The sequence below is a fragment of the Quercus lobata genome, chromosome 6 (genome assembly GCF_001633185.2).
Source record: "Quercus lobata isolate SW786 chromosome 6, ValleyOak3.0 Primary Assembly, whole genome shotgun sequence".
Taxonomy (NCBI): Eukaryota; Viridiplantae; Streptophyta; class Magnoliopsida; order Fagales; family Fagaceae; genus Quercus; species Quercus lobata.
The window spans coordinates 22698498-22723938 of record NC_044909.1 but is presented as its reverse complement, the minus strand read 5'-3'; the positions used below and the strand labels follow the sequence as shown (position 1 = coordinate 22723938).

General features: G+C 35.5%; 1 protein-coding gene across 2 annotated transcripts; it reads left to right on the top strand.

Moving 5' to 3' along the window:
• LOC115993966 (protein transport protein Sec24-like At4g32640) lies at positions 1–24435 on the top strand. 2 transcript variants are annotated; one of them, XM_031117965.1, is made up of 25 exons: positions 1–160; positions 427–1379; positions 2018–2248; positions 2487–2561; positions 2692–2790; positions 4556–4667; positions 5716–5843; positions 6054–6173; positions 6411–6491; positions 10816–10893; positions 11023–11115; positions 11760–11814; positions 14883–14959; positions 15302–15373; positions 15509–15592; positions 17789–17908; positions 18014–18082; positions 18663–18740; positions 18872–19010; positions 19516–19680; positions 21616–21761; positions 21844–22023; positions 22826–22914; positions 23057–23088; positions 23852–24435. In XM_031117965.1, exons 2-25 carry the CDS (start codon positions 531–533, stop codon positions 23959–23961), a joined length of 3282 nt encoding a protein of 1093 aa, XP_030973825.1. In that variant the 5' UTR covers positions 1–160; positions 427–530; the 3' UTR covers positions 23962–24435. The 2 variants fall into 2 exon arrangements, with proteins under 2 accessions (XP_030973825.1, XP_030973824.1); XM_031117964.1 differs by having other exon boundaries at positions 527–1379; positions 23852–24393.
• The last annotated feature ends 1006 nt before the right edge of the window (positions 24436–25441 follow it).

The window sequence follows — 25441 nt, the reverse complement described above, 5'->3', positions numbered from 1 at the left end:
TAGTTTTACTTACTTCGGTTTTCTAGCCTTCGCACTATCACGACTCAGAGAGGATCCCCGGGCGAGCGCGAGAGAGAGAGAGAGAGAGAAGCAGAAGTAGCATAATAGCGCAATTGCTGCAGCGACCTGTCACTCACTCACTCCCTTCTTTTCATTTCAGGTGCTCTAACTCTCTCTCTCTCTTTTCTTTTGATTTAAAAATTTTATTGTTCGAAATTCTCACAATTCAATTCAATTGATATAAAAAACCCCAGATCTTCGATCTTTCTTGGCAGTTCGTGCTTCATATTCAATTGTTATGTGAATTTTGAATCCAATATGTACCGATGAATCTATTATCATAAACAATTTCCGGATTTGAATTCTCATTTTTACCTGTGATTTGTGATTGTGTTTGCATGTTTTCTTTGATTCTTGCTGCTGTAGATTAGGATCATTTCGTTGATATTACAGTGATTTTTTTTGAAGAAAAAAGGGGGATCTGATCTGAGTTTTTCTGGAATTTTGATTTTGATTTTGATTTTAGATCAATGGCAGCTTTTGCCCCTCCTGGGGCACCTAGGCCCAACAGCAATAACAATGACCCATCACAACAACCACCCCATAATTACAACCCCAATTTGAATCCAAATTCGTTAGCTGCTAATTTCAATAATTTGAATCTCAATCGACCTCCTCCAAATTCGGCTCCTAGGCCTTCCCCTTTTGGCCAAGCACCCCATTTCCCTTCATCGGCCCCACCCCCGGGGGTCCCATCCGGGTCCCCACCCTTTTCTCGGCCTGGCCCACCACCTGCTGCCTTTGCTCGACCACCCCCACAACCCCAACAACCCACATTGCCCCCTAATGCGGCCCCGGTTAGACCCACTGGCCCACCCATTGGCCACCCCTCCTCACCTTTTGCATCCAGACCCCCTCCTGGTTCTTTCCCATCCTCCATGGCTGGTAATGTACCGCCTGCTTATGGGGCACCTAGTGGTCCGGTTATTTCTTCACAGTCACCACCACCGGGTTCTCGCCCAAATTATGCCTCTCCACCTTTTGCTACTAGTCCGGTCATGCCTCAGCCTCGTTCAAGTGCACCGACTGGTTTTGTGAGTAATGGGCCACCGGCATTCTCCTCAGGGGTTTTGCCAGGTGGGCCTCGGTTTCCTCCTGCTGGTAATGTACAACAACCACCTGTTGGACCTCCATCGACAATGGGGTTTGCTGGGGCTCCTCCTCAGGCTCCAAGCATGCGCTCTCTTTTGGGTAGTCCAGCACTTGCTCAGCCTGGTCCTCCTGTACAACCAGCATCACCATTTTCAGCTCCAGTTCAAGGTGTACCTCCACCGCTAGGTTCTTATGGGGCACCGGCATGGCAGATGCAACCCGGTCAGGTAAGCAATGAGTGTTTTCATTGTGAATTTTGATCACATTTAAATTACTAGTAAAGCATGAGGATTGTATTGTTGTTAAGCTGACTGATAAGAGTAATATGCATGAAGCATCTATGCATAAAATTTAAGTTTTTCTGCTCCTTCCTCTTATTTTATATGCAAAGCAATTTTTTGGTTTGATTAAATGTGGAATTTATGTTTGTTAGTAGTGGATTAGCACTTATTAGAAGTTTGAATAGCAGAGTTGTGAGACAATGTGGTAAGCATAATATCATCAAATACTGAGGAGGTTATTTTTATGCATGGAGTGTATTAAACTGACATACACATTGCAGGTCATTGATAAATCTGGAACTTTTAAAAAATTCAGAGTACTTATATTGCATAAAAATTCTTGCCAAGAGCCTTGTAACTCAACTGACACCTCTTGATGTTTCTAACGGAGTCATCCAGGGTTCAAATCCCCCACTCCCGTTGTAACTATTGAACTTATATTGCATAAAAATGCCACTTGTTAATAGTGAACATGTTTGCTGAATGATTATTTAATTAGAAGATAGAAATAACGCATAAATCATCATGTGCATTCCTCTAAGTCTATTCAGCAGCCTGAATTTTGAAATTTTGAATTCCTATAGGCAACTCCACCTCTACCAATGCCTGGTTCTGCACAACCGCCTAGAATGTTTGGAATGCCACCACATCCTTTACCAAATCAATCTATGACTTCCATACCTCCAATGGGTCAAACTGGAGCCCCTGCATCAGCGACATCAAAGATTGATCCCAATCAAATTCCACGGCCTATTCCAAGTTCTTCTGCCATTATGTATGAAACTCGTCAGGGCAATCAGGCCAATCCTCCTCCGGTATGTCTTTCTTGATCTATACTTTTTAAGTTGAAGATAACTATTTGATTTGATTTTAATTTTTTGTTTAACATTTAGCTATATTGTCTTGTACCTTTTCCCTTAAGTTAGTTTTTTCCTTTCTGGTCTGCATTTTCACTTCTATTAACATTGTTTGTGTGAATGATGTAGTGATTTAACTACCAGCTTTGGCTATTTACCTTTGTTGTTTGTTAACTTCTTCATTGTACTTTTTAAGCCTGCTACAAGTGATTACATTGTCAGAGACACAGGGAATTGTAGTCCACGCTACATGAGGTGCACCATCAGTCAGGTCATGATCCAGAATTTATAATGCATTGGTTGGCAGTATTTTCCTCATTTTGTAATAATTTTACAAACACGTGGATCTTAATGTCCCGCATTTATTGATATTACATTGATTTCTTTTGATGATTGGACAGATTCCATGCACTGGTGACCTTTTGACAACATCAGGGATGCAGTTAGCTTTGTTGGTCCAACCTTTGGCCCTTCCTCATCCATCTGAGGAGCCTATCCAAGTAATGCATTAGTTTTATTTGTTCCCTAATTGTTGTGTACTACACTTTTTTGGTCACTATAATTGTATGTAGTTTTCCTTTTGTTTGTTTCTTATCATCTTTTTTTTTTCCCTTTTTGAGATATGAAATCTTCAAGTGTAGCAAATAAATTTTGGGTTCAGAGGAAAGAACCTGACTTGTTTAAACATAAAATAACTCTATTTGGCTCCTGGTTCTGTTAGGGTGTCAAAATTTCATTACTGGTTAATTTACTTTATCTATCTTGTGGGGATTCTGTGGAATGAATCTTTATTGTTTATATTGTCTTAGACAACAATGGTACTTATATTGGTATCAGGAGTGCCTTTGTTGCGGCCACACAAAGCCTAAGCATTTGCCAATTTATTTTCAGATAAAAATATATTTTATGTATCTAATGATGCAGTCCAAGAAAAAGGGTTTTGACCTTTATTTTCTTTGAAATTCCTTGAAACAGAGAAGCTTGGTTCCTTGTTATGAACGGCTGGACATGGCTTCTTGCTTGTGGTATATGAGTCATTCAAAAAGAAGAAAAAAAAAAGTTAATTTGGAAGGGTATGGCATTTTGCCTTGGGCAATGGGGGCAATATGATTAAAAAAAATTCTCCCTTTGCTAGTGTTTGGGAACTTGGATGAGGAAAAACTGGTTTCAGTAAGGTGTTTCTGCTCTTGCAATGGTGGTCAGAATTTAGGCTTTTTTATCTAGTAATTAAAAAAGATTAAAGAATATATATCTAAATGATAAATAAATGAGGTTTGGCTGAGATGTACAGAGTGTCAAAATATAAAATAAAATGAATTGTCCTATGCCTCCTTACTACAATATTCTCATTGCTTTAGTAAAATCCATGATGGTCTAATCCTTTAGAGAAGGAAATTAAGAAAAATCCACTGAGAAGGGTTTGAGTGCCCGGTGGGGGGGGGGGGGGGGGGGGGATTTGCAAGGTTTTGGTAAAATAATTTCTCAAAGTTAATTGGGGTGATTTTATTTTCAAAAAATTTCCAAGGTTTTTTTTTTGAGCCCTATCTGTCCCTGCCTCCTAATGTGTATTTCCTTTCGAATTTTGGTGCAAACTTAGGGTATTTCCCCTTCCCTGTTCTTTTCACAAAATAATTTTTTCAATATGACTTTGATAATTTCAAAATAAATGATGAAAGAACAATTAAAGAGTTGTTTGCTATAAGCGTTTGCATACAATTGAAGTTTTTGAATAAAATATGACTTTGATGATGACAATTACTAAAGCGTATACAATTGGAATAAATGGTGGACTACTAAGTAGGGAGAATATGATTGAATTATTGGATTAGTTCACACAATTGACACTACAGTACTTTTTTACTTATAAACTTGGTGTCTTTCTGATTTCTAGGATTGATTGAAGAGTCAGTAGGTCCTTGTGGATGCTTGAATTATGTGGATACCTGTAGATCAGTGAGCCTTATAGCTTGCTCAAAGAGGAGCTCATTTCTTTCCATTTTCTGATTGAGAAGTGCCTTTAATATTTCTTTTTCTGGTTGTTAGCTCTTTATGGTTTTTCCTCATTCGTTGTCTTGTTACATTCTCTTTTCCTACTATAAGTTTCCTCTCTTATAAAAGATTTAAAATCTCATATATCAAGAAGGTTTGGGATTAGCTCTGTCATTATGTTCTCTATCTTGTCTTTGGGCTGAGATTGAACAAATGATTGCATCTAATTCTTAATCAATTTTCATATTAGCATGTTATGTGTTTTTGTTCTTATAGGTTGTAGATTTTGGGGAAATTGGTCCTGTTCGATGTTCTCGCTGCAAAGCCTACATAAATCCTTTCATGAAGTTCATTGATCAGGGAAGGCGGTTCATCTGTAACTTCTGTGGTCAGTTTAAAAAATTCCTGTATATTTGTGTTTTTTATTTTATTTTAAATTTTAATTTTATTATTTATGGCCCGATTGGATTGAGGAGAAGGGAGGGGGAGTAGAGTAGAGTAGGGTAGAATTGGCCCAAGATTAGCCTATTTTCAGCCAACTCTACTCTACTCTCCTCCACTCCCTCCTCCCTCCCCCCTCAATCCAAACAGACCCTTATTGTTTAGCTCTTTACTGATATTAGGGATAAGATGATAGAAACAGTAGGTTAGTGTACTTTGTTCTGGTTACTTTGAGGGAACCAGTACTCCTTCGAGAAGATAGAAGAGATAAGAGATTGAATCAAAGACTAAAACAATTGTCATTTCTGTTATGATCCTCCAAACAGAGTACATTCCTCTTTAATAGTCTCTTCTAATGCCTGCTGGTAGTTACAGTAGGTTAAATACTCTTAACTGTATACCAACTGACTTAACTACCCCTAAGCAATCACATGCCCTCTATTCATCATGTGCTAAATCCTAATCATAGAATGCTTATCTATCTATTAGTCATCACTATATTACAGATAACAATACAGATTGCAATGTATCCTACACTATTTCATAGCAGCTACATCTTGTACAGCAGCTACAGCTTGCATATTATGCAGCTCCCACCTGTAACAATACTCCAGTGATGCATCCCTTGACATAGTAGCTCAATCACTAGGTGCATATGTACTAGGGCCTTAACATATATCTAGTATTTGATAGCTTGTTTGTATGTTGTGGTGATTGGACATTGCATAGATCAAATGTTATGTGATGTGTACTACTCCTGGGTTTCAATTTTGTCAAGATTTTAGAATGGCATACACAACCAAGATATGTTATTGGAAGCTGTGTAACTTAACATTCTTGTCATAGTTATTGGTATTCAAAATAGCGCCTACAGTTTAAATATTTCTCAGTATTCATTATTGCATCTTTTTGATTTCTCTTTAGTCCATTCCATGTCTTGCCCATGTACTAGTGGTCAATAAGGTGGTGGCTTTACACATGGGCATTTCTTGCAGGATTTACTGATGAGACCCCCCGTGACTACCACTGCAACCTGGGTCCAGATGGTAGGCGTAGAGATGCTGATGAAAGGCCTGAGCTATGTAGAGGAACAGTTGAATTTGCGGCCACCAAAGAGTATATGGTTAGTTAATTGACAAACATGTTATGTGAGCTGTAGTTTATTTATTTATTTATTTTCTATTGGTTAGTTTAGTTCTGTTTAATGACAAATAAGATATTTACTTTCAATAATTAGCATGTTGGGTGCTCGCTTTTAGGGCACATGTTGTGTCATTTTAGGATATCTGTGTAAAAATCCACCTTATATTGCTTGTTGGATTTATACAAACAGGTGCGTGATCCCATGCCAGCTGTTTATTTCTTCCTCATTGATGTATCGATGAATGCCATACAAACTGGTGCAACCGCTGCAGCTTGCAGTGCAATTAGTCAAGTTATTTCTGATCTTCCTGTAAGTTTATGTCTATTTGCATATCGGCATGGTACTTGATTGTGCCTGTTTACAAAAAAATTCTCTTTATTGCTTTTTTCCCTGCATTTATCTGCTCATTATCTAAGGCCTGTTGCAGTTTGTTTGTTACTTGTATAATAACATATTCTTCCTTTTTTGGTTGGATATGTCTTGAGGCCTAGGCTACATGTGCTTTCATTTGTACATGTTAATGACATAATAATTTTATTGTTTCAGGAAGGCCCTCGGACGATGGTTGGAATTGCGACATTTGACTCCACGATCCATTTTTACAATTTAAAACGTGCATTGCAGCAGGTTACTATTAGTTTGCAACAAATTTTCCCTTCTTCAAAAATCTTAACAATTGAATTCTGAATAAATATTGACTCTAGTTTAACAAAATCTTTTTTTTTTTTTTTTTTTTTTGTTTCATAAAAATATGCTTGAATTGGTTGTTTAGGATGATTTTTGGATAATCTGTGAAAGGGATAAAGGGTTTCTTCTGGTTAGATCTGTAAAGAAAATTATATGCATCTTCATCTGTGTGCTTATTAGTCCTGGTCTGTGATATGGAATTTTATTTTTGTTATATCCAGCATGGTCATGTTGTCTAATTAAACTTGAGGATTATTGATATCCTACTGTTGGAAGGACAATATAGGCTTCATGACATGGCTGACTCAGAGCTGAAATTAGAATCACTGTTTGAGATAGATATAAGTTTTGTAGATTCATGTTTTGTTGGGCTAGGCTGTTGGTTTCAAGGTTGAAGCTTTGCTAGGGCTTGGAGTTTACTTGATGTATGTAATGGATGGAGAAGAAGAAGATTCTATGAGAGTTCTGGTAATAGAAAGGTTTCTACATGATTTTGTTATGAACTGCATATCAAATTTCAATTTTGTCCCTGAAGTGATGATTTTATTTTATTTTTTAATTTAGTCCTTGAAGATCTAAAAATGTCACAATGTTATCCTTAACTGCATTAATGTCATCATGCAAACTGGTTATACAAACTTTGTCACATCTTTAGTCATTACCAGGGAAATTTGGAAACAAGTAATGCTTAAGGTGGGATGATATGTTACTTATAAAAAAAAAAGGTGGGATGATATGTTTAGCTCTCTCTCTCTCTCTCAAGGAAAAACGAGTCCATTGGTCTTAAGATGGAATGCAGTAGCTTAACTTGGAATGGGAGAGGTACTCGCTAAAAAAGATTAGAAAAGAAAAAAAAAGAAAAAAGAAAAAGAAAAACTTGGAAGTTGGCGAGGTGGGCAAGCTAGCTGTCACTACTTTGGTTGAAACTATCTTGCATGAAATGAGGTCGACCTGGAAAATGCTGACTTTGTTTAGTTGAGGCATCATTCAGAACCTTGAATATGGGACGTATATCATATGGGTTGATGCCTGGTCTAGTAATAGATCCATTTATTGGCTTGATATGTCATTTAAGTGATGCAAAAGAGATATACAATGTGTCGATTGCCTTTTCTTGAGAACACACAATACTGTGTAGGAGTTTGTAGCTATATATTAAGGGTACTTCTAAAGGGTTTGCCATATGTCCATGTTAAGGTGCCAAGTCCTTGTATCACTTGAGGTGTGAGGCACCAAAAATGAACTCACTCAAATGAAGCGAGGTGCTGATCTCTAAATATAGTTATTATACATATTATTAACTCAAATCATATGTATCTAATGCTTATTAGGCGCAATTTGAATTTTTCAAATTGGTAGGAGGCTCTTTTAATTAATCTAAAAATAGACCTTACAAAAATCTTATCTAAAGTTTTAAAACACAAAAGGAGAACAGCTACAATTCTAAAAGATTAAGAGAGGCCAGCCCCTTGTTAGTTGGTGTTGTTTATGTTGTTGTGATGGGGAATCTGTAGACCATCTGTTGCTACACTGTCAGTGTGCTCATTCTCTATGGTGTGACATTTTTTTGGTATTTGGGATCCAGTGGGTGATGCTGAAGTCGGTTGGGTCTCTTCTTTTTTCATGGAGGAATTGGCAGGGAAGGCACTAGTCAAAGATCTGTAATATGGTTCCGGGGTGTCTGTTGTGGTTAGTTTGGCAGGAACGCAATACCCGTATTTTTGAGGATAAAGAAAGATCTTTGAATCTTTTAAAATCTCTTATTTTTGGTACTTTGTTTCAGTGGTCCTGAGTATGGGGTCATACACAATGTACTTCCATTCATGCTTTTTTGCTTTCTTTTAGTTCTTTTTTTTATCAATAAATTCTCTATTACCTATAAAAAAAAAATTATTGAAGGTTTTTTTTGTTTTTTTTTTTTTAAATTTTATTTTATAATTTAAAAAAAAACTACTTCTAAATTGATTCAAAAAGAGAAGTGAGAGAGAGAATACAGGAGGAGAAAGAGACACTTCCTAACTTGAATTAAAGTATAGAAGTGCGTATTTGTGTCCAATTATAAAACTGCTTTTTTTTTTTGGGTTGAATTTCATTGAGGCTCTTGCCTTAAGTGCTGTACATAGGCTCAAGTGCCTCACTAAAGGCACCTTGCCTGGTCCAAGCACCTAGGCGATTGCCCAGCTTGCCTTTGACTACACTGTTTCATATGCATATCAGACATAGGCGAGGGCCTCAATTTGCCCAAGCATCTAGACGAGTGTTTGGCTCACCTTTGACTAAAATGGTTCACATGCATATCAAACACCAGCTGGAACTCACCAATATGTAAATGATTTTTCATAAAACATAATACTTGGCATTGCATAAAAAGCATTTGAGCCAATGTCCATAGTTGCTTTGTCTTTGCATATCTTAGGGAAAAAAGTCATGTGGCTCATCTTTCTTGCAGATTTGGACAAATTTTATTATTATTATTATTTTACCTTATAAAAAATAAACATAATATATATATATATATATATATATATATAGGTTACTTCTTGGATTGATTGATTACTTATCAGAAATATATACTTTTTTTTCCTTCCTTTTTAGCCTAGGCAACTCATTAGAGACATATTGGATATATGTCAAATGCCAAGCAAACATCGTTCTTTATTGAAAACATAAGAATGGTTGATGGGGGACTTTGACTGGTGTATAAATTTTGGATTCTTGAATGATTTAAAGTTTTTTGAATGAAGATAACAACAAGAAGAAGCCTTAATCCCAAATTTATGGGGTCGGCTATGGATCCTAAACAGATTAGTTAGGGTCAGCCACATGCATTTTTGCTCTCCATTCTTTTGTATTGAAGTCAAAAATCTCTGTTACTTTCTTAATTGATAAGCATGGAATTTGGTGTTACATAAAATAATCAAGTTTGAGTGAATATGTGTAGCATGTAAAAGATGAGAAAATGTACAAGGATCTTTGGACTTATTATTTTCCCATAAAAAAACCTTTAAAAAAATTTCCCCTTAATTAAAAGTGGGGATAGATACACATAACAAAGAGGTGGGAGAAGATGCTATAGGATAAATTTCATTTAGTGGGCTGGGATAAGGTTTGATCTCCAATTGAAAATGGGAAATTAGGAGTTTGGAGAGTGACCACTCTTAATAAAGTTTGGTTGGGTAAGTGTTTATGGAGATGTGGGGTTGAACATGAGCAAATATGGTGTGGTGTTATTAAGGCAAAACATGGGGAGCAGTGGCGTGATTGGTCTACGGCGGTAGTGAGGAGACCTCATGGTTGTAGTTTACAGAAAGGCATCCGGGTCGGTTGTGATAGATTTTTTTTGTTTTGTGTCTATTAGGGTGGGGAATTGCAAGAGAATCAGGTTTTGGCATGATGTTTGGTGTGGAGATTAATCTTTGCAGAGAATGGTAGGAGCAGAGGTGTTGGAATCTTAGATTCCTCAGGGATTTCCATGGTTGGGAGCTAGAAGGGGTGAATGAGCAAATGGATTTACTTTACTGAAAGAGTAGTTCAGTGTTTGGTCCTTTTGCACTTGTTTGTGACATTCATGCAACTCCGTGTTCCCCTATAAAGGTGTTTGGGGTAGAAAGGTTACTTAACGTAAGGTTTTTTATTTTTATTTTTATGGACAGTAGCTTTGAATTCCATACTGACCATAGATAAATTTGTTAAACGGAGGCAAGTGGTTGTTAATAGATGCGTAAAGGCAATAGTGAAGCAGTTGAGCACTTGTAGTTGTGGTATTTTGTTTTTAAAGGTACCTTTGGTAATGTCTGGCCTGGTATATTTGTTGACTATCTGGAGAGGGGTGTGTGGACGTCACTGTAATAGGGTTGTGTGGCAAGCTATTACGGATTGCATTATGTGAACCATATGGACTTTTGAGAATGAATAATAATTTATGCAAGATATTAAAATTTAAAAACAGCCTTTTGAGATCTTTGTTTGAATATTGTATTTTGATGGGGGGTGTCTTGTTCTATTGCTGATTTTTTGGACCTCATGAGTGTTTGCTTGTTATTCTTTAAGGGAGCACTGCACTTTAGTGATCATTCTTTCAAATAAATTATTCTCTTACTCGTAAAAAAATATGCTATGGAGATTGTCAAACTCTTCTCCAACTGATTATGGATGGAATGGGCTTTTTAGTTATTTGTTAACTCAAATTAGCTTTGACTTTTAGTTTTTCTGTCAATTTTTGGAATTTGTTTGACACTGATTTCATTTTTTGACATGTTTGCAGCCATTAATGCTCATTGTTCCTGATGTACAAGATGTTTATACTCCTCTGCAGACTGATGTTGTTGTTCAGCTTTCTGAGGTTAGTTTAAACTGTGAAATTTTTTCTATTGAAAAAAAAAGTTGATCTCTAACACGTTTATTTAGTTTTTGTTAGTTTAACAAATTTCAAATGACTTTGTTATTTTAATTGTTTGTTTTATGTACTTAGTGCCGTCAACATTTAGAGCTATTACTGGAAAGCATTCCAACCATGTTTCAGAATAACAGAACTGCTGAATCAGCCTTTGGTGCTGCAGTCCAGGTATGCTTCCATATAAGGCAATTCTGTCAATTTGTTGTGTGTGGTCTATGCTATTTCAGTTGGAAGTGTTAAATCATGTTATAGTGTAGTGGTTTGTGAATATGCTTTGCATTGTATCATGAGTGACTTATATAAAAAAGAAAGATAAAATCTATGAGCTTGAAGTCTGGTTTCAGCTTTGAATAGCAATGATAGATGTATTCAACATGCTCAATCCAACAAGTCTTATTGATATACTACAAGAAGACATGTTTTTATTGGGGATGAATGTTAGGTGTTAGCATTTTGTTGGGTTCATAATGAAATAAATGTCAAGTATCCTCAAACTTAGGACATTACTTGGTGCAGTATATGAATTCTTTGCTGCATATGAAGCCTTTTGCTTTATTTCATTATATTATAGTCTCACTGATTGTTCAGAAATATACTTCTTTCTGCTGTTGTCATATGTATGCAGATTGAGAACTTTAAATGTTGTATGATTTACTGAAAAGTATATGTATATACTTTGACAGATATTTGATTATTTGTCCATTAATCTTTTTAGTGCATATATATAAATATATTATATTTTTTCACAAAAAAAATGAAGGTATTTTGTTATTGTACATTACAACATTTTAAAGATTTTGTTCTCATTGTAGGCTGCTTTCTTGGCAATAAAGAGTACTGGAGGGAAACTTTTGGTGTTTCAATCAGGTAAGCTCATAATTTTCTATACAACAAATTTTGTCCTAATTGTCCTGTTATAACACAATATTTGTTACATTGTAGTTTATGTTTCACATTTCATATGCAGTCAATTATGCGGTTCCCCCATTCTGCAGTTTTCTTCTTAAAGATGTCTATATAAGATTACACATACAAAAAAGAAAAAAAAAGGCAACACTGCTTCTAGTTTGATTCATGTGGCTGTGATTCTGTGACACTCTAATGTAGCTATGCAAATGCAAAATTTGGAGATTCGTGTACAACAATGATTAATGATGATGCAATTGGTCACCTGTACAGCCAAGTCAATGAGGAAATCTCATGCTGAATAAATAAGGAAATTAACATATTACTAGGGTGTTAATATTTGGGCTTGTACCTAAGTAGAAGAAGTTGAAAGAGGGATGACCTTAGAACATAACATAGGGACTCTTTGAGACTTTATGAGAAATAGTGCTCAGGGTTATGTTAATCATATCTAAGTGCTGCATTTTTGAAAAATCAGTTGAGCATTTGGTTAATTTTGTGAGAAAGGTTGCTTTTGTTAGTTAAGCATTTGGCTAACATTGCTATAAAAGTGTTGTTTACAAAAAAGCACATTAAACTTTAAGGTTTTGGATTTTTTTTTTTTGAGGCATTCAATGTTAATGATTGACAATGATTGTAATAACAATGATGATGTTAATAATGCAATATTATTATTTATTTATTTTTGTTATGATTTAGTATTCATTTTTTAATTTCTCTTTTCATGGAGCATGAAATAACTCATATGCACATGCACACACTTGTGTGTTCACATATATTTCTATATATTAATAGACTAATACATAAATATAAACAAATAACATATATATAATTACAACAATATTTGGTTCTGTAATATGAGGGCATTCACTTATGAAATAAAATAAAATATGTATTATTTTGAGATTTATTTATTTATTTTTTACAAATAGCATAGAAAAAGTTCAATTTCAAAATAATCATGGACCCTTTCTTATTTGTCTCACAAGCACACAAGGCTGTAGCATTCCTATGAAAAAGCAGTTCAGATGATTAATAACTTCACTAGTGTCAGGTGTTCCTTATCGGCTCAAGCATGGAAGTCTCACCTTATTGACCTTTTCCACACTCCTGCTCACCCTTCTTTTCTCACTTTCTCCCAAATACTTGTTTTCATAAAAATTCAGATCTACAAGCCCATTCAGAAATACTTAAATCTGAGAGTGGAGATTGGATTGAGCCACTCAACTAGGCCCGGTGGAAAATGGAGAGGACAGCCAGCAGAGTAGCAGCTGTGAGACTGAGAAGAGACTAGAGAGAGAAGAATGAGAGAGGGGATCAGTTTTTGAGTTGGTATTTTTTCATTTTGAATTTAATGAGGGTATTTTTGGTAAAGTTCACTCTAGAAACCTGCGGTGAGAAAGCACAAATTTGCTTTAATAACACCCTTATTTGAAAAAGCTACCCCAGTACTAAATTTTGGACACCCCTTCTGGTTCTTTCCCTTGGAAGAGCATTTGGTGTGTAAAGGTACCTAAAAGGGTGTCTTACTTTTTATGGATAGCAGCTAGGGGTCAGATTCTATTTGTTAAGAACTTACTCCTTGTGAATTGGTGTTGTTTTTGTTGTTGTGGTAAGCAAACTGTGGATCATCTTCTACTTCATTGTAAGTTTGCTCATGTGCTGTGGAGTGAAGTTTTTCTGATGTTTGGGCTTCAATGGGTGATGCCGAATATAGTTGCCTCTTTGCACTTTGCATGGAGGAATTGGTTGGGGAATTTTTCTTCAAAGGTTTGGAATATGGTACCGGCTGTCTTATGTGGCTTGTTTGGCGGGAACACAATTCTTGTACTTTTGAAGACATTGAGAGACCTGTAGATGTATTGAAGTCTTTGCCAGCTGGGACTTTGTTTGAATGGTCTCGTATTTGGGGTTTTACGCACTGTCTTACCATGTCTGATTTCTTATTATCTGTTAGCTCTTCTATTTGATTTGTTTGTACTCATCTCAAGTGCAGTGGGTTTACTATCGTAAACACATTGTACTTTTCTATTCAATAAAACTTCTATTACCTATAAAAAAAAGTCCATTGATGACTGAGTCTGACAATTACTGTTGGGAAATATCCAACATAATTTGAAACGTGCTCATCATTGATAACTAGAAGCTAGCAAACTTGCAATTATTGGTTCTTTTCCTTAACAGCAATGATAGCACAACTTAATGAGCACTATTTCCACAGAATATTGTACATAGATATGGCCTTAGATGGAATGTGTCTGCTAGTGTGGGATATATAGTTTTTGATAGATGTTTGTACATTGCATCATGTGGACTGGAGTGTTGCTTTTCATTCTGCTCCCTGTTTTTCATTTTTAGATATGTTTGAGCATTATGATTTAACAGTTTGATTATACTTCTTCCCAAGTACACTGGGGGTGTACTTGGTTTGTTTATTTGTTTTTTTCAATAAAATTTCTCGTAACTTGTCCAAAAAAAATGTGGGATATATAGTTGTATGTGCATTAAATGCCCCCTGGGTGGTACAAAAGTCCATCCTACTTTCATGGAAAATTTGCGGATTGGGATTTTAGCATTAGAGGCAATTCTGAAGGATCTCATAGGGCTGACATAAATAATGTCTTTATTTGAATGGATTAGCTGTTTGAGTCCGTCCCTATTTATTTTTTCTTGCTAAATGTAGACAGCCCACAGCATAAAGTCTGAAGCATGTTTGCATCTCAATCCTCGAGGTATGACAGTAGATTTGTGCCATTGGTGTTTGTCATCCCACAGAATTAATGAGATGCTCCAGCTTTATAGATTTAGCTATCATATAACTTACTAATTCTCTCCTGTGTATTGTGTTCTTTCTCATCTGTTATTCCTCACTAGTCGTAGAGCTTTTAACTTGATATTCAAAGCCATTTCTGCGTTTAACTTGGTCATTTTCTTTTCCAAGAGCTTTAGTCCTTTGAAACTCATAAAAAAAAAGTACTAAAAATTTATTGTATTGGGGGATGCTGATGATTGTAGTATGTTGTGTGCAGTATTGCCATCAACTGGCATTGGGGCACTTTCTGTTAGAGAGGCTGAAGGGCGAACTAATATTTCTGCAGGGGAGAAGGTATGAATATTTTATAAATATGTTTTGTTTCACCATCTGTGTCATGTTTGGATAAATTTAAATAGTATGGGTGTTGTTCTTGCTTTTCCCGCATTAAACTTTCATTTATAGAGATGAGGACAGGTTACTGCCCTCCAGAAAAAAGGAATAAACCAACTTGTGTATGTTATGTTGGTTGGTTCATTATATGTACCATTCACTTTGTTTTCCATCTTGTCTCATTGTGTTTGTTCATTATATGTAAAACTACAATTATTTGTAGTGAGCTGCTGGTATTAATCAGTTCAAGAGAAGACTTTAGTGGTGTGCTTTTGATTTGAATATTTTCCCACTGGATTTCAGGAAGCCCATAAATTACTCCAACCAGCAGACAAAACTTTAAGGACAATGGCGATTGAATTTGCTGAATATCAGGTTTACTCTAATTTCATCTCACTTAAATGTGATAAAGGTTTTATGATAATATCTGCCAACAGACAAGTATTATTGGGCATAGTAGCTAGTGAGCATAAATATCAGGGCTAACGTTCTTGTCATGATATATTCCAGGTCTGCGTTGATGTATTTATAACTACCCAGAGTTATCTAGACGTAGCTTCTATCTCTGTTATCCCAAGAACTACTGGAGGACAGGTATCAAAGTATTTCAGATCCCTGTGTTTCTCTTTATGTGCGTGTGAGAGAGAGAGAGGGAGGTTGATGTGAACTGTTAGCCCTTGATTTTCTGCCCTAACAGAAATTTAGGAGCACTTTCTGTGGCAAATTATCATTATTGCAGTTGAAGTGTATTTTTTTTTTTCCTTACCAATGTTAAAATGAGCCCGCCTATGTGTAAAGGATGACTAGCAAAATTTTAAATTGCCTGCTGGTAAGTAGTGTATAGTGCAATGATCAATGTGATCTTCCTTGTATATTGTTAAAACCTGCAAAGCTAGGTTGAAGTAAGCTTAGTCCCCCCTTTTTCTCAGGAAGCAGGCATGCCCTTCTAGTTCACCTTTTGTTTTAAATCATATATTGACATCAAATATCAAGTCTCAATTGTTGATCGACAAATTGGCAGTTTTTTATATTCTGGTTTTCTTCCCCTCCTATGATGCCAGCATCATTTGAGCCTAAGCCCGTGGCACCTGTAATATAAGTTACATAACAATAGTTCTCCGGTTGCATTTGTGATCGAATTTTGCCAGTATTTCATTTGATCTTGGGTTGCTTGAACTCCATGATCAAAACTTGACCCCTGCTGGGTGTGTGCATTTCTGCTGGGTGTGTGCATTGCAATCTTTAAGTATTTCTTTCCCCTCCTCTTGTGGGTATGGTAAAATAACAAGCATATTAGATCAATATCTGCACATGTTTTATTCAATCCTCAAATAAATTCTTTCTTTGGTTAACAGTAAAACTTGAACCAAACCCATTCTGTTCCATGAATTCTTTAGTATTATGCTAGCAGGGGAATTGTGAAAGAACCCAGCAGTCTCTTGTCTTCCAATTTGATAGTTGCCTTGAGGCAAAAAGTCCCTGTTGGTTTGGACGTTTTGCAACCTTTAAATTTCCTTCTTCTGCAACTCCTAATTGCTATGCATTACCTCCATCTGCTCTCTTCTTCATCTTCTTGGATAAGTTATGCACTCAATTGGTCAATGTAATTCTAAATATAAAATAGAAGATTAGCTCAACTTCTACTCTTCTTCACAAGATATGGAGGTGCCTGACATTGAGAGAGAGAGAGAGAGAGAGAGACCTAAGACCTCTCTTATCCCATTTATGTAGAATTCCTAATAATGGGTCAAACTTCAAAGATTCTAACTGCTGCTTAGGAAACCTTTGTTGTTTACCCATTAAAGGGTCTCTTGCATAGGGCTTGGTTCTGAAGGGTAAAACTTGTTTTATCCTCCCCCCCCCCCCCCCCCCCCCCCCCCTCTAAACAAAAAAAAAAAAAAAAAAAAAAAAAAAAAAAAAAAAAAAAATTCATAAGTTTTTGACAGTTGACACTGAATGTCACTAAATATTAGAGAAAATCAAAAAAGGAAAAAATGGGTTACAAGTGTGTGTAACTATTTTGTTTCGACATGAACTGCATTGGTGTTATAACTAAATTTCAACCTAGCTGAAACATGGGATGATGCTTTGATCTTATGGTTCAATGGATTGATATGCTCTGGTCATAAGACTGATTATGCAAGTTCATATGCATCCCAAGAACCCTTGTTGCTGAAGGCACAATTTTGACCTCTTAAAATCTCTTCTCTTTGGTACTTTGTTTCAGTGGGCTTGTATTTTGGGTTGTACGAATTGTATTTCAATTTCTGAATTCTTTCTCTGTTCACTTTAGCTCCTGATTTTGTTGTATTTGTTTCTTGTTCAGATTGTTCACCATTGTGAACATGATGTTTAGTTTTTTTAATAACAGTCTTATGACTCATCCAAACAAAATTTACAGCTTTTATGTATAGTATCAACTAAAATTAGGAATTCAAGTGTTCCTATTTCAAATTCCTGCTTCAACCCTTTGCCAAAGGGCAAGTGCACCACCTGGAATGGTTTAAATTATTGGATAGTGAATCTTCCTTGTTATCTTGAAATCACCAATGTCAAAAATCATCAATGATACCTGCTTCCTTGCAAACTCCCTGTTTCAAGCTGGTTGAAGGATTTTTCAACTCTTCTTCCTGCTTAGTAAAGTTACGAAGCAGATATCAAAATAATGTAAATGATGCAATTGTAGACCTTTTATGCATGTTCGGGTCTAATATACAGATTAAATTTTGTTTTTCTCCTATATGTTGACCTTTCATAATTCAATTTTAAATGTCATTTACTATCTTCCAGGTTTATTACTATTACCCATTCTCGGCTCTTTCGGATCCTGCAAAGCTGTACAATGATCTTAGATGGAATGTCACAAGGCCTCAAGGTTTTGAGGCAGTGATGCGTGTGAGATGCAGTCAGGTAGTCTTTTTGGTATACTGAAGTTACTTTATATGTAATAATAGGTTTTGTTTTCTTGATATTTGCTCTATTCTAACGTGTTGGTATTGTTTTCATCATGTATAGGGTATTCAAGTTCAAGATTACCATGGAAACTTTTGCAAACGCATCCCAACTGATGTTGACCTACCTGGGGTCTGTACATTTACATAATGCTTGTCAATCATTGTGTTATCACATTTGTTTTTGTTTTCCATGACATTTTCATTTTACAGTAGCACAACTTATGTTGACCAGCAGTAACATTGAAGTTTGAAATTTTTAATCATTGTCTAGCAATAGTCTGAAAGGTTTTGGCATTGAAACTTTGAGCTGTATAAGTGAGTGTTATTCTTATAGAGATGATTTTATAATTGGTTTTCTTAATTTAAATTCGAGTATCAGACCGAATTCAATTTATATTCACAAGGTTATTTTTTTACTACAAAGAAAGACTAAGGAAAACAAAGAGGTTGATAATTCTCTCTGCAATCACATCTACTGGAGAGAGCTATACACACACACACACATTTTTTTAGTAGGCTTTCCTTTTCCTTTTGTGTTGTGTGTATCAATCTTGCTAGAGGAAATCATGCTTATTCTTCTTATTTGCCATAGATCTGTGGTCTGTTCTCTGGTTTTTCTTTCTACAATTGTGGTTGCTTTTTGCTTGAGGCAGATTCTTTAGTTCTTTTACCATGTTTTTTTAATCCTACTATATCTTTGTGCTTTGCAGATTGACTGTGACAAAACTATAATGGTAAGCTTAAAACATGATGATAAGTTGCAGGATGGCTCAGAATGTGCTTTTCAGGTAACAATGAATTTCTCTGCAGTATGGAGTTAGTAATGATTATACTTCTCTTATAGTTCATGGAGTGTTTGTGTTATCTGTTGGTGCAGAAAATTAGTTTCTTATTATAATTTTATTTTATTTTTGTGTAGTGTGCCCTTCTTTACACCACTGTTTATGGCCAAAGAAGAATTCGAGTTACAACTTTATCTCTACCGTGCACCAATATGCTAAGTAATCTTTTCCGCTCAGCTGACTTGGACACTCAATTTGCTTGTTTCTTGAAACAAGGTATTTGATCTGTTTTTTACCTCCTAACATGCAATTTTGTTAGTTTGTAATGTTCTTTTGTCAATGTATTTGTAACTATTAATATTTAAAACCCATGACAGTAAAAAGTCTTATCCAGTGCACAAAATTTTCACTTTTTGCGGGGTCTGGGAGAGGTCATGGTAGGCAGCAGCCTTACCCCCAATTTTTTATACCCCATAATAATACTTATAAAAAAGTTAATTACCCATAATAATGGCCTTAAAATTCTAATTTGGATGGTTAAATTTTGGGTTCAAAACCCCTGGATGCACGTGTAACTTACCAACAACTAATAATTATAATAAATAAATGGCCTTAAGTCAGAATATAAATGCTTCTCCCTGGAGGGTGGGGAATTCGGTGGTGGTTGCACTGCCTCCTCTTGGTAGTGTTCTGCATTTCTAGAAACATCATGATTCACAATTTCATCATCTTTTGAATTTATTAATTGTATGTTTATTATTATTTTGATTACTCTTTGTAGCGGCAAGTAAAATTCCTTCCACTCCTCTCCTGCAAGTCCGGGAACAAGTGACAAATCTTTGCATCAGCGTTCTGCTTTCTTATCGTAAATTTTGTGCCACAGTCACATCATCTGGACAGCTTATTCTTCCAGAGGCACTTAAGCTTCTGCCTCTATACACCCTCGGTATATTCTTATCTTCTAATTTATCTGCTCATATGGATGTATTAAGTTTAAGCAGCTAACTTCTGATGAAACTTTGTATGGCTAACATTTATTCTGTAGACCTAATGTTTATTTTTTCCCTTTTATGTGTGCATACTTTTCTGTGCATGGTGATAGAACTTCCATTCTTCAACAAGATATTACAAGAAGGATCTTAGTACACCATATTAAGGATACCCTTGTGGTTAAATGCCAGCCTATTGGAGATCATAGTTTGGTGATTTTTGGCATGGAACTAGGAAGATTTAACAAATTTGGTGGGTTTAAGGAGTGTTTTGCTGCAGGCAGCAAAGCACATCCATTTCCTGGGGAAATAAGGAGGGCAATGAAGATTACACCTGGGCATTCTGAGTGATCACATTTAGCAAGAAAGCAACAAAACTATGTTAGAAATAGCTTGAAAGCTGATTGCAACTTCCTAATTCTTATTTTAATAGAAGTTAGAAATCCAAATCAGGGACAATAAAAATTCAAGAAAAGACTGCACACAAATCTCAATTACACAAGTGGTCCCAAAAGTAAGACCCTTACACCACAACCAAAATAACCCTGACTACTAAATTTATTCAAAACTTTAAAAAGGTTCCAGCATCATTATAACTTCAAATACACAAAAGACTCAATTTAAGTCAAACTTGAAATTACAAGTTCGCTAGTTTCCCCAACTGAATTTCAAAATATTTATAATCTTCTTGGTGTGTAGAGGTTTCTGTTTTTTGAGTGTCTTGTCTTCTTTTTTAAAAGATGACATGATACTTTTAAGTGTTATACTTTTAAAAGTATGTACCAACCCATGCATATGATGATTGGTAAATTGTTGTGGAGTTTTACCATTGTTTTCTTTTATTTTCTCTTACCTCTCATTTTGCTTTATATAACTTGAGTCTTTCATACATTTGAGAATTTTCTTTATATTTTATGGTTAATGATAATTCCTGATTTTATTGATAATGACACATGGTTGTCATCAAACATGTCACTTCTGCTTGGAAAATTTGGAGCCACATATACAGTTACAAAAGTTCAAATTGCAAAGCCCGAGGGCTGAAGCGTTTCACTTGCCTGAAGTGAAGCTCATTGCTTCTTTTTCATTTGTTTTTTTTGGAAAATCACAAGGAAGTTCATTTATCTGTTTTGTTGAAAAATATATAAGAATCTCTAAATTTAATTGTTGGATCTTACAAGAATTAATATGGATTGCTAATTTGCTATATGAACACTCTTTTATGGTATTGTACAATTAAAAACCAGGCAAGATTCTCTTAACTCTATTTTTTCTAATCTTCTTCTTTTTTTCCCCTCAACTTGCTTCCCTCGTCCATTTAATATATTTTTATTTTTTTAAATTATTTAGTAATTGAACAAATTAGTAACTTTAATTATGACATAATATTTATGTTAATTCCTTTTTTTATAGGCAAGTTAGAGACATGCACCCTATGGGTGTTTAACCCATGACCTCATCCTCCGCCTTGCTCTTGTAAGGGGAGGAGATGACATTTGAATTAGAGCTCATTGGCAATACTTATGTTAAAATTGAGGATATCCTTTTTAAAAGTCTTGAGGGGATCTTTTATACATTGTGGAGATCAAATGCAATAGGCTAAACATATTACCATTTTGATTATTATTATTATTATTGTTTTTTAATATGGTATCTTATGAATCTTTCTATTAAAAGTTATACTGAATTATATTTGCTTCAATCAGGTGTGGTGGTGCATGATTGCACTTCACACTCTGCTTTGCACCTAGGCAGGCTAGGCTCTATGTGACCTTTGTACTCAAGTGCGCTGGCACTTTTGACAACATTGCACAAATAATATGTGATATCAGCGATCTTTTCTATATTAAGTATTGTTGGTTGATATATTTAATTCTTTTGTTTCTTTTCAGCATTAATGAAAAGTACAGGGCTGCGGAATGATGGGAGAATAGATGAGCGGTCTATTTGGATCAATTATGTTTCTGCTCTCTCTACTCCTTTGGCAATTCCACTGGTGTATCCCAGAATGGTGGCTATTCATAACCTTGGTTCGAAGGTGTGAATTATGTCATACAAAGTTATGCGTTACATATTTTAATATGATCTCAACCATTCTGTGACCTTCTCTTAATTGACAGGATGAGGATGAATCACTTGTTCCTCCTGTGATTCCGCTTTCTAGTGAGCATGTTAGTGACGAGGGAATTTATCTTCTTGAGAATGGTGAGGACTGCTTGATCTATATTGGGAACTTGGTGGATTCAAATATCTTGCAACAACTGTTCAACATCTCCCCATCTGATGAAATTCCTACTCAGGTAGTTTTTGTCTTATCCTTTCGAAATATGTAATGTCGGCATTATATGGTGACAACTTGTCTCAGACTCAAGAATGTTAAGCATGACAGTTTGTGTCTGAGTCTCAAGGATGTTAAGCACCCAAACTCAATTCTTGAAGCATAATTAAGTCTGAGACACAAGAATGTTAAGCACCCAAACTCGATTCTTGAAGCATAATTAGGCTTACTGTCTCAAAATAGGCCAATGTAGGACATTCTCTGCAAAATGATCTTGAGGACCGGATGGCATTGAACCATTTAATCTTGAAACCTTGCTTAGCCTTTTTCTTTTTCAAAAACTTCAGTGGGAGTGTGGAAATAGTGAGCAAGCTCTTGACACATGAAAGGAATGCAATCTAAGTTTTTTTTTGTTATGTGCTTCAAGATTTTTATAATGGGGTGCACCTACCTTTTGTTTTGATGTAAAACGTGACATGGGCAAGGGTGTGCATAAAAAGACTGATCACTCAATTCATTTTTTATTAATGATGCTGTGGCCCGTGGTGTGGTTCTCTGTTGTTTTGCCTATGGTTTTTGGATCAAAAGGAAATTTCTCCCCTCAATAAACAAGGGGTATGGGGTGAGGTCATGGTTAGGTTTTGTTGACATCAAGGAAAAGGAGTAAAAAGTTTCCTTTGGTGTTTGGACTTTGGGGGATATGCGTTTTGGATTGCGACAAATGAGGGCATTTATCATTGATGTATATCTCTAGAAATCATTTGCTGGGATACATTTCCAGCTCTGCAACGTTGCATCTTCTAACTTATGACTTTGTGATTCAGTTCGTGCTGCAGCAGTATGACAATCCACTATCAAAGAAGCTAAATGATTTGGTAAATGAGATTAGGCGTCAAAGATGTTCCTACCTCAGGTATGATTTTCTTGTTTCTGTTACTTTTTCTTTGTTCTTGAGAGAAATTATTACAGTATCTTTTAGTATATTTACCTAATTCAATTTATGATTTCTTTATTTAATGCGGTTGTTGATTGTCTTTGTGACTTTTTTTTTTCAGGATGAAGTTGTGTAAGAAAGGAGATCCGTCAGGTCAGTGCAGTTGAAACCTCATGAGATAACTTGGAATCTAAGATAGATTCCTAGTTTATGATTTCATTTCAATCTAAGATTCCTAGTTTATGATCCAATAATTCTATTCTGCTGGAACAGATGATCTTTTCATCTTAAGATTGGGATGGGAAATGGACCATTTTTTTATGATTTCATGTGCATTGGAACAACCCTTACTTTCATAGTTGATTTTACAGACTACTAGACAAAGAAATCATTTCTTTTGAATGAAAAAGGTCACTCAGTTATATCCATAGATCACATAGCTTTATGCTGTAGTTATATAATCTTATGTATTTAAAATGGCAAATGATCTTGTTTATTTATCTTGTTTCTATGTTAATATACTCTATTTGTTTACTGCCACGTCACTATTCATAGTATGCACTGTCCCTTCTCAAGTGCTAGGGTTGTGAGACAGAGACAGGGTAACATATTAAATTATCCCTGGTTTTGTCACTAATATACTATCAACTAGTCAGGCATGTGCTTAATTTGAATATTTCATATCACTGTTTTTTTTTTTTTTTTTTTTTTTTTTTTTTTTTGTTTCATTATTCTCTTTCTAGGGCTATTTTATGAGATGCAGAACATAGTTTATATATAATCTTAATTTTATCTTTTAAACAAATTACTGTCACTTTTTGTGTTGTCATTAAATGCAGTAAAGGGATTTTTTCATTTAAGAAATTATTTCATGACATTCTTTTTACTCAAGCTTTTCACTATTTATTGCCCCCAGGAACATTGTTCTTCTCCTATTTGGTAGAAGATAAGAGTCCAAGCGGCCCTTCATATGTTGAATTTCTAGTCCATGTCCACCGGGAAATCCAAGTTAAAATGTCTTCTTGATCATTTTATGCCTCTTCAGTCTGATATACAAGTTTTGATCACCTCTGGCAAATGGCATACTATGAAATTCAAAAACAGAGGAAAGCTCATATTCTTGCCATCTGTATGCAGTCATTGGCTATCCCTGCGAAGTATTGATTTGTTCAAAGCCATGCAAGCACAGTTAAAGTTTTGCTACAGGAGGTTTGTTAGTATAGGCAATGTTCAGTGGAAAATACAAAGCGTACTTTAGTTTATGTATTTTGGTTGTCCCCATCCCAGACATCCCCTGCCCCGGGGGGGTAAGGGGAAAGAGAATGTATAAACGATTTTGTTGTCGATCACCATTGATAACTTGTAATTTTATCATCGAAGAAAGAAACATTTCACAGGTTTAGTTAAATAGATAATTTATGTTCTGTCATTTGAAGATGGAACTCTCTCTCTTCTTTAGTCTGATGCTTGAAATGACTCAATAAAGGGGGTAATTCTAAACATTATCTAATGGAAAAAATCATTCAGTTTATTATTTCCACCTCGTTCTTTTCATGTTGGTAATTTTCATTACTTGGCTTAGGTACTGCAAGTTTACAAATAGAATGAACTTTGTAATAGAGAAAAAATGGTGAAAGGGAAAGATGGTTTAAAAAGCTAACTTGTCTAGAGAAAAGAAAGAAGGAACTAACTCTTCAAGACATACTCTTGGAATAATACCTCATAGGTAGATTTTTTGGATTCAAATTCAACTAGTTACAATAAGGGCAGTCTTGCTTATTTATAGTTACATAAGCAAGTTGATGAGTTAGTTACAAGAACCCACCAAGTGGCTGCCATGTGATTGGCCAAAGCCTAACCAACTTCTCTACCCAACTAATAGGCTATTGCACTTATCACTAACAACCTATCAGTTAACTTGCTTTCTATCGTAAGTAATAAAGGCTATTAAAAGTAAAAGAAAACTAATTATACAACATAAGCTAGTAACAATTAGCTTTAAAAATGAATTGCAGCAAGACTGTCCCTCTTTGGAACACACTTGTTCTCAAGTGTGGCTAGTTGTAAGATGATTTGGTGCATGATAGGGTGGTAAGTGATGCACATTGATGCTATTGGAGATATGCACATGATTTGGTAGTTCCAATGATCTGCATTCTCATTAGTTGATGTATTAAGTTGTTGCATCATGCTAGAGATTAAGGTCTATTGTTGCTTTGTGTCAAGGTTGCAAGTGAATCAAACTCAATCTTGAAGTTTGATTCCCATTTTGGTTCTCCCCTTGGAGGACTAGGTACTTGTCTTAGAACACCTTCTCTAGGTTAACCAATTGGGTTACTACAGTTGTTGTGATTATCAGTTTCAGTATCTTTAGCAGGTTCATTTCTAAGATGATAATGCCAATTTCTTCTTACTTCCTCAGTCAAGGAAACAAGCTGCCCCCCTTAGCAGCTCCATAGTCTGCTCCAATGTCACCTGGGGTTCTCCTTCCTGGTATGGTTGCGAT

Bases quoted from the DNA above. Each gene is read 5' to 3' on its own strand.
- LOC115993966 (XM_031117965.1), top strand. From the start codon at position 531: ATGGCAGCTTTTGCCCCTCCTGGGGCACCTAGGCCCAACAGCAATAAC. The intron at 10,894-11,022 runs GTTAGTTTAAAC...TTATGTACTTAG, and splicing joins TTGTTGTTCAGCTTTCTGAG to TGCCGTCAACATTTAGAGCT. The intron at 23,089-23,851 runs GTCAGTGCAGTT...TATTGCCCCCAG, and splicing joins TAAGAAAGGAGATCCGTCAG to GAACATTGTTCTTCTCCTAT.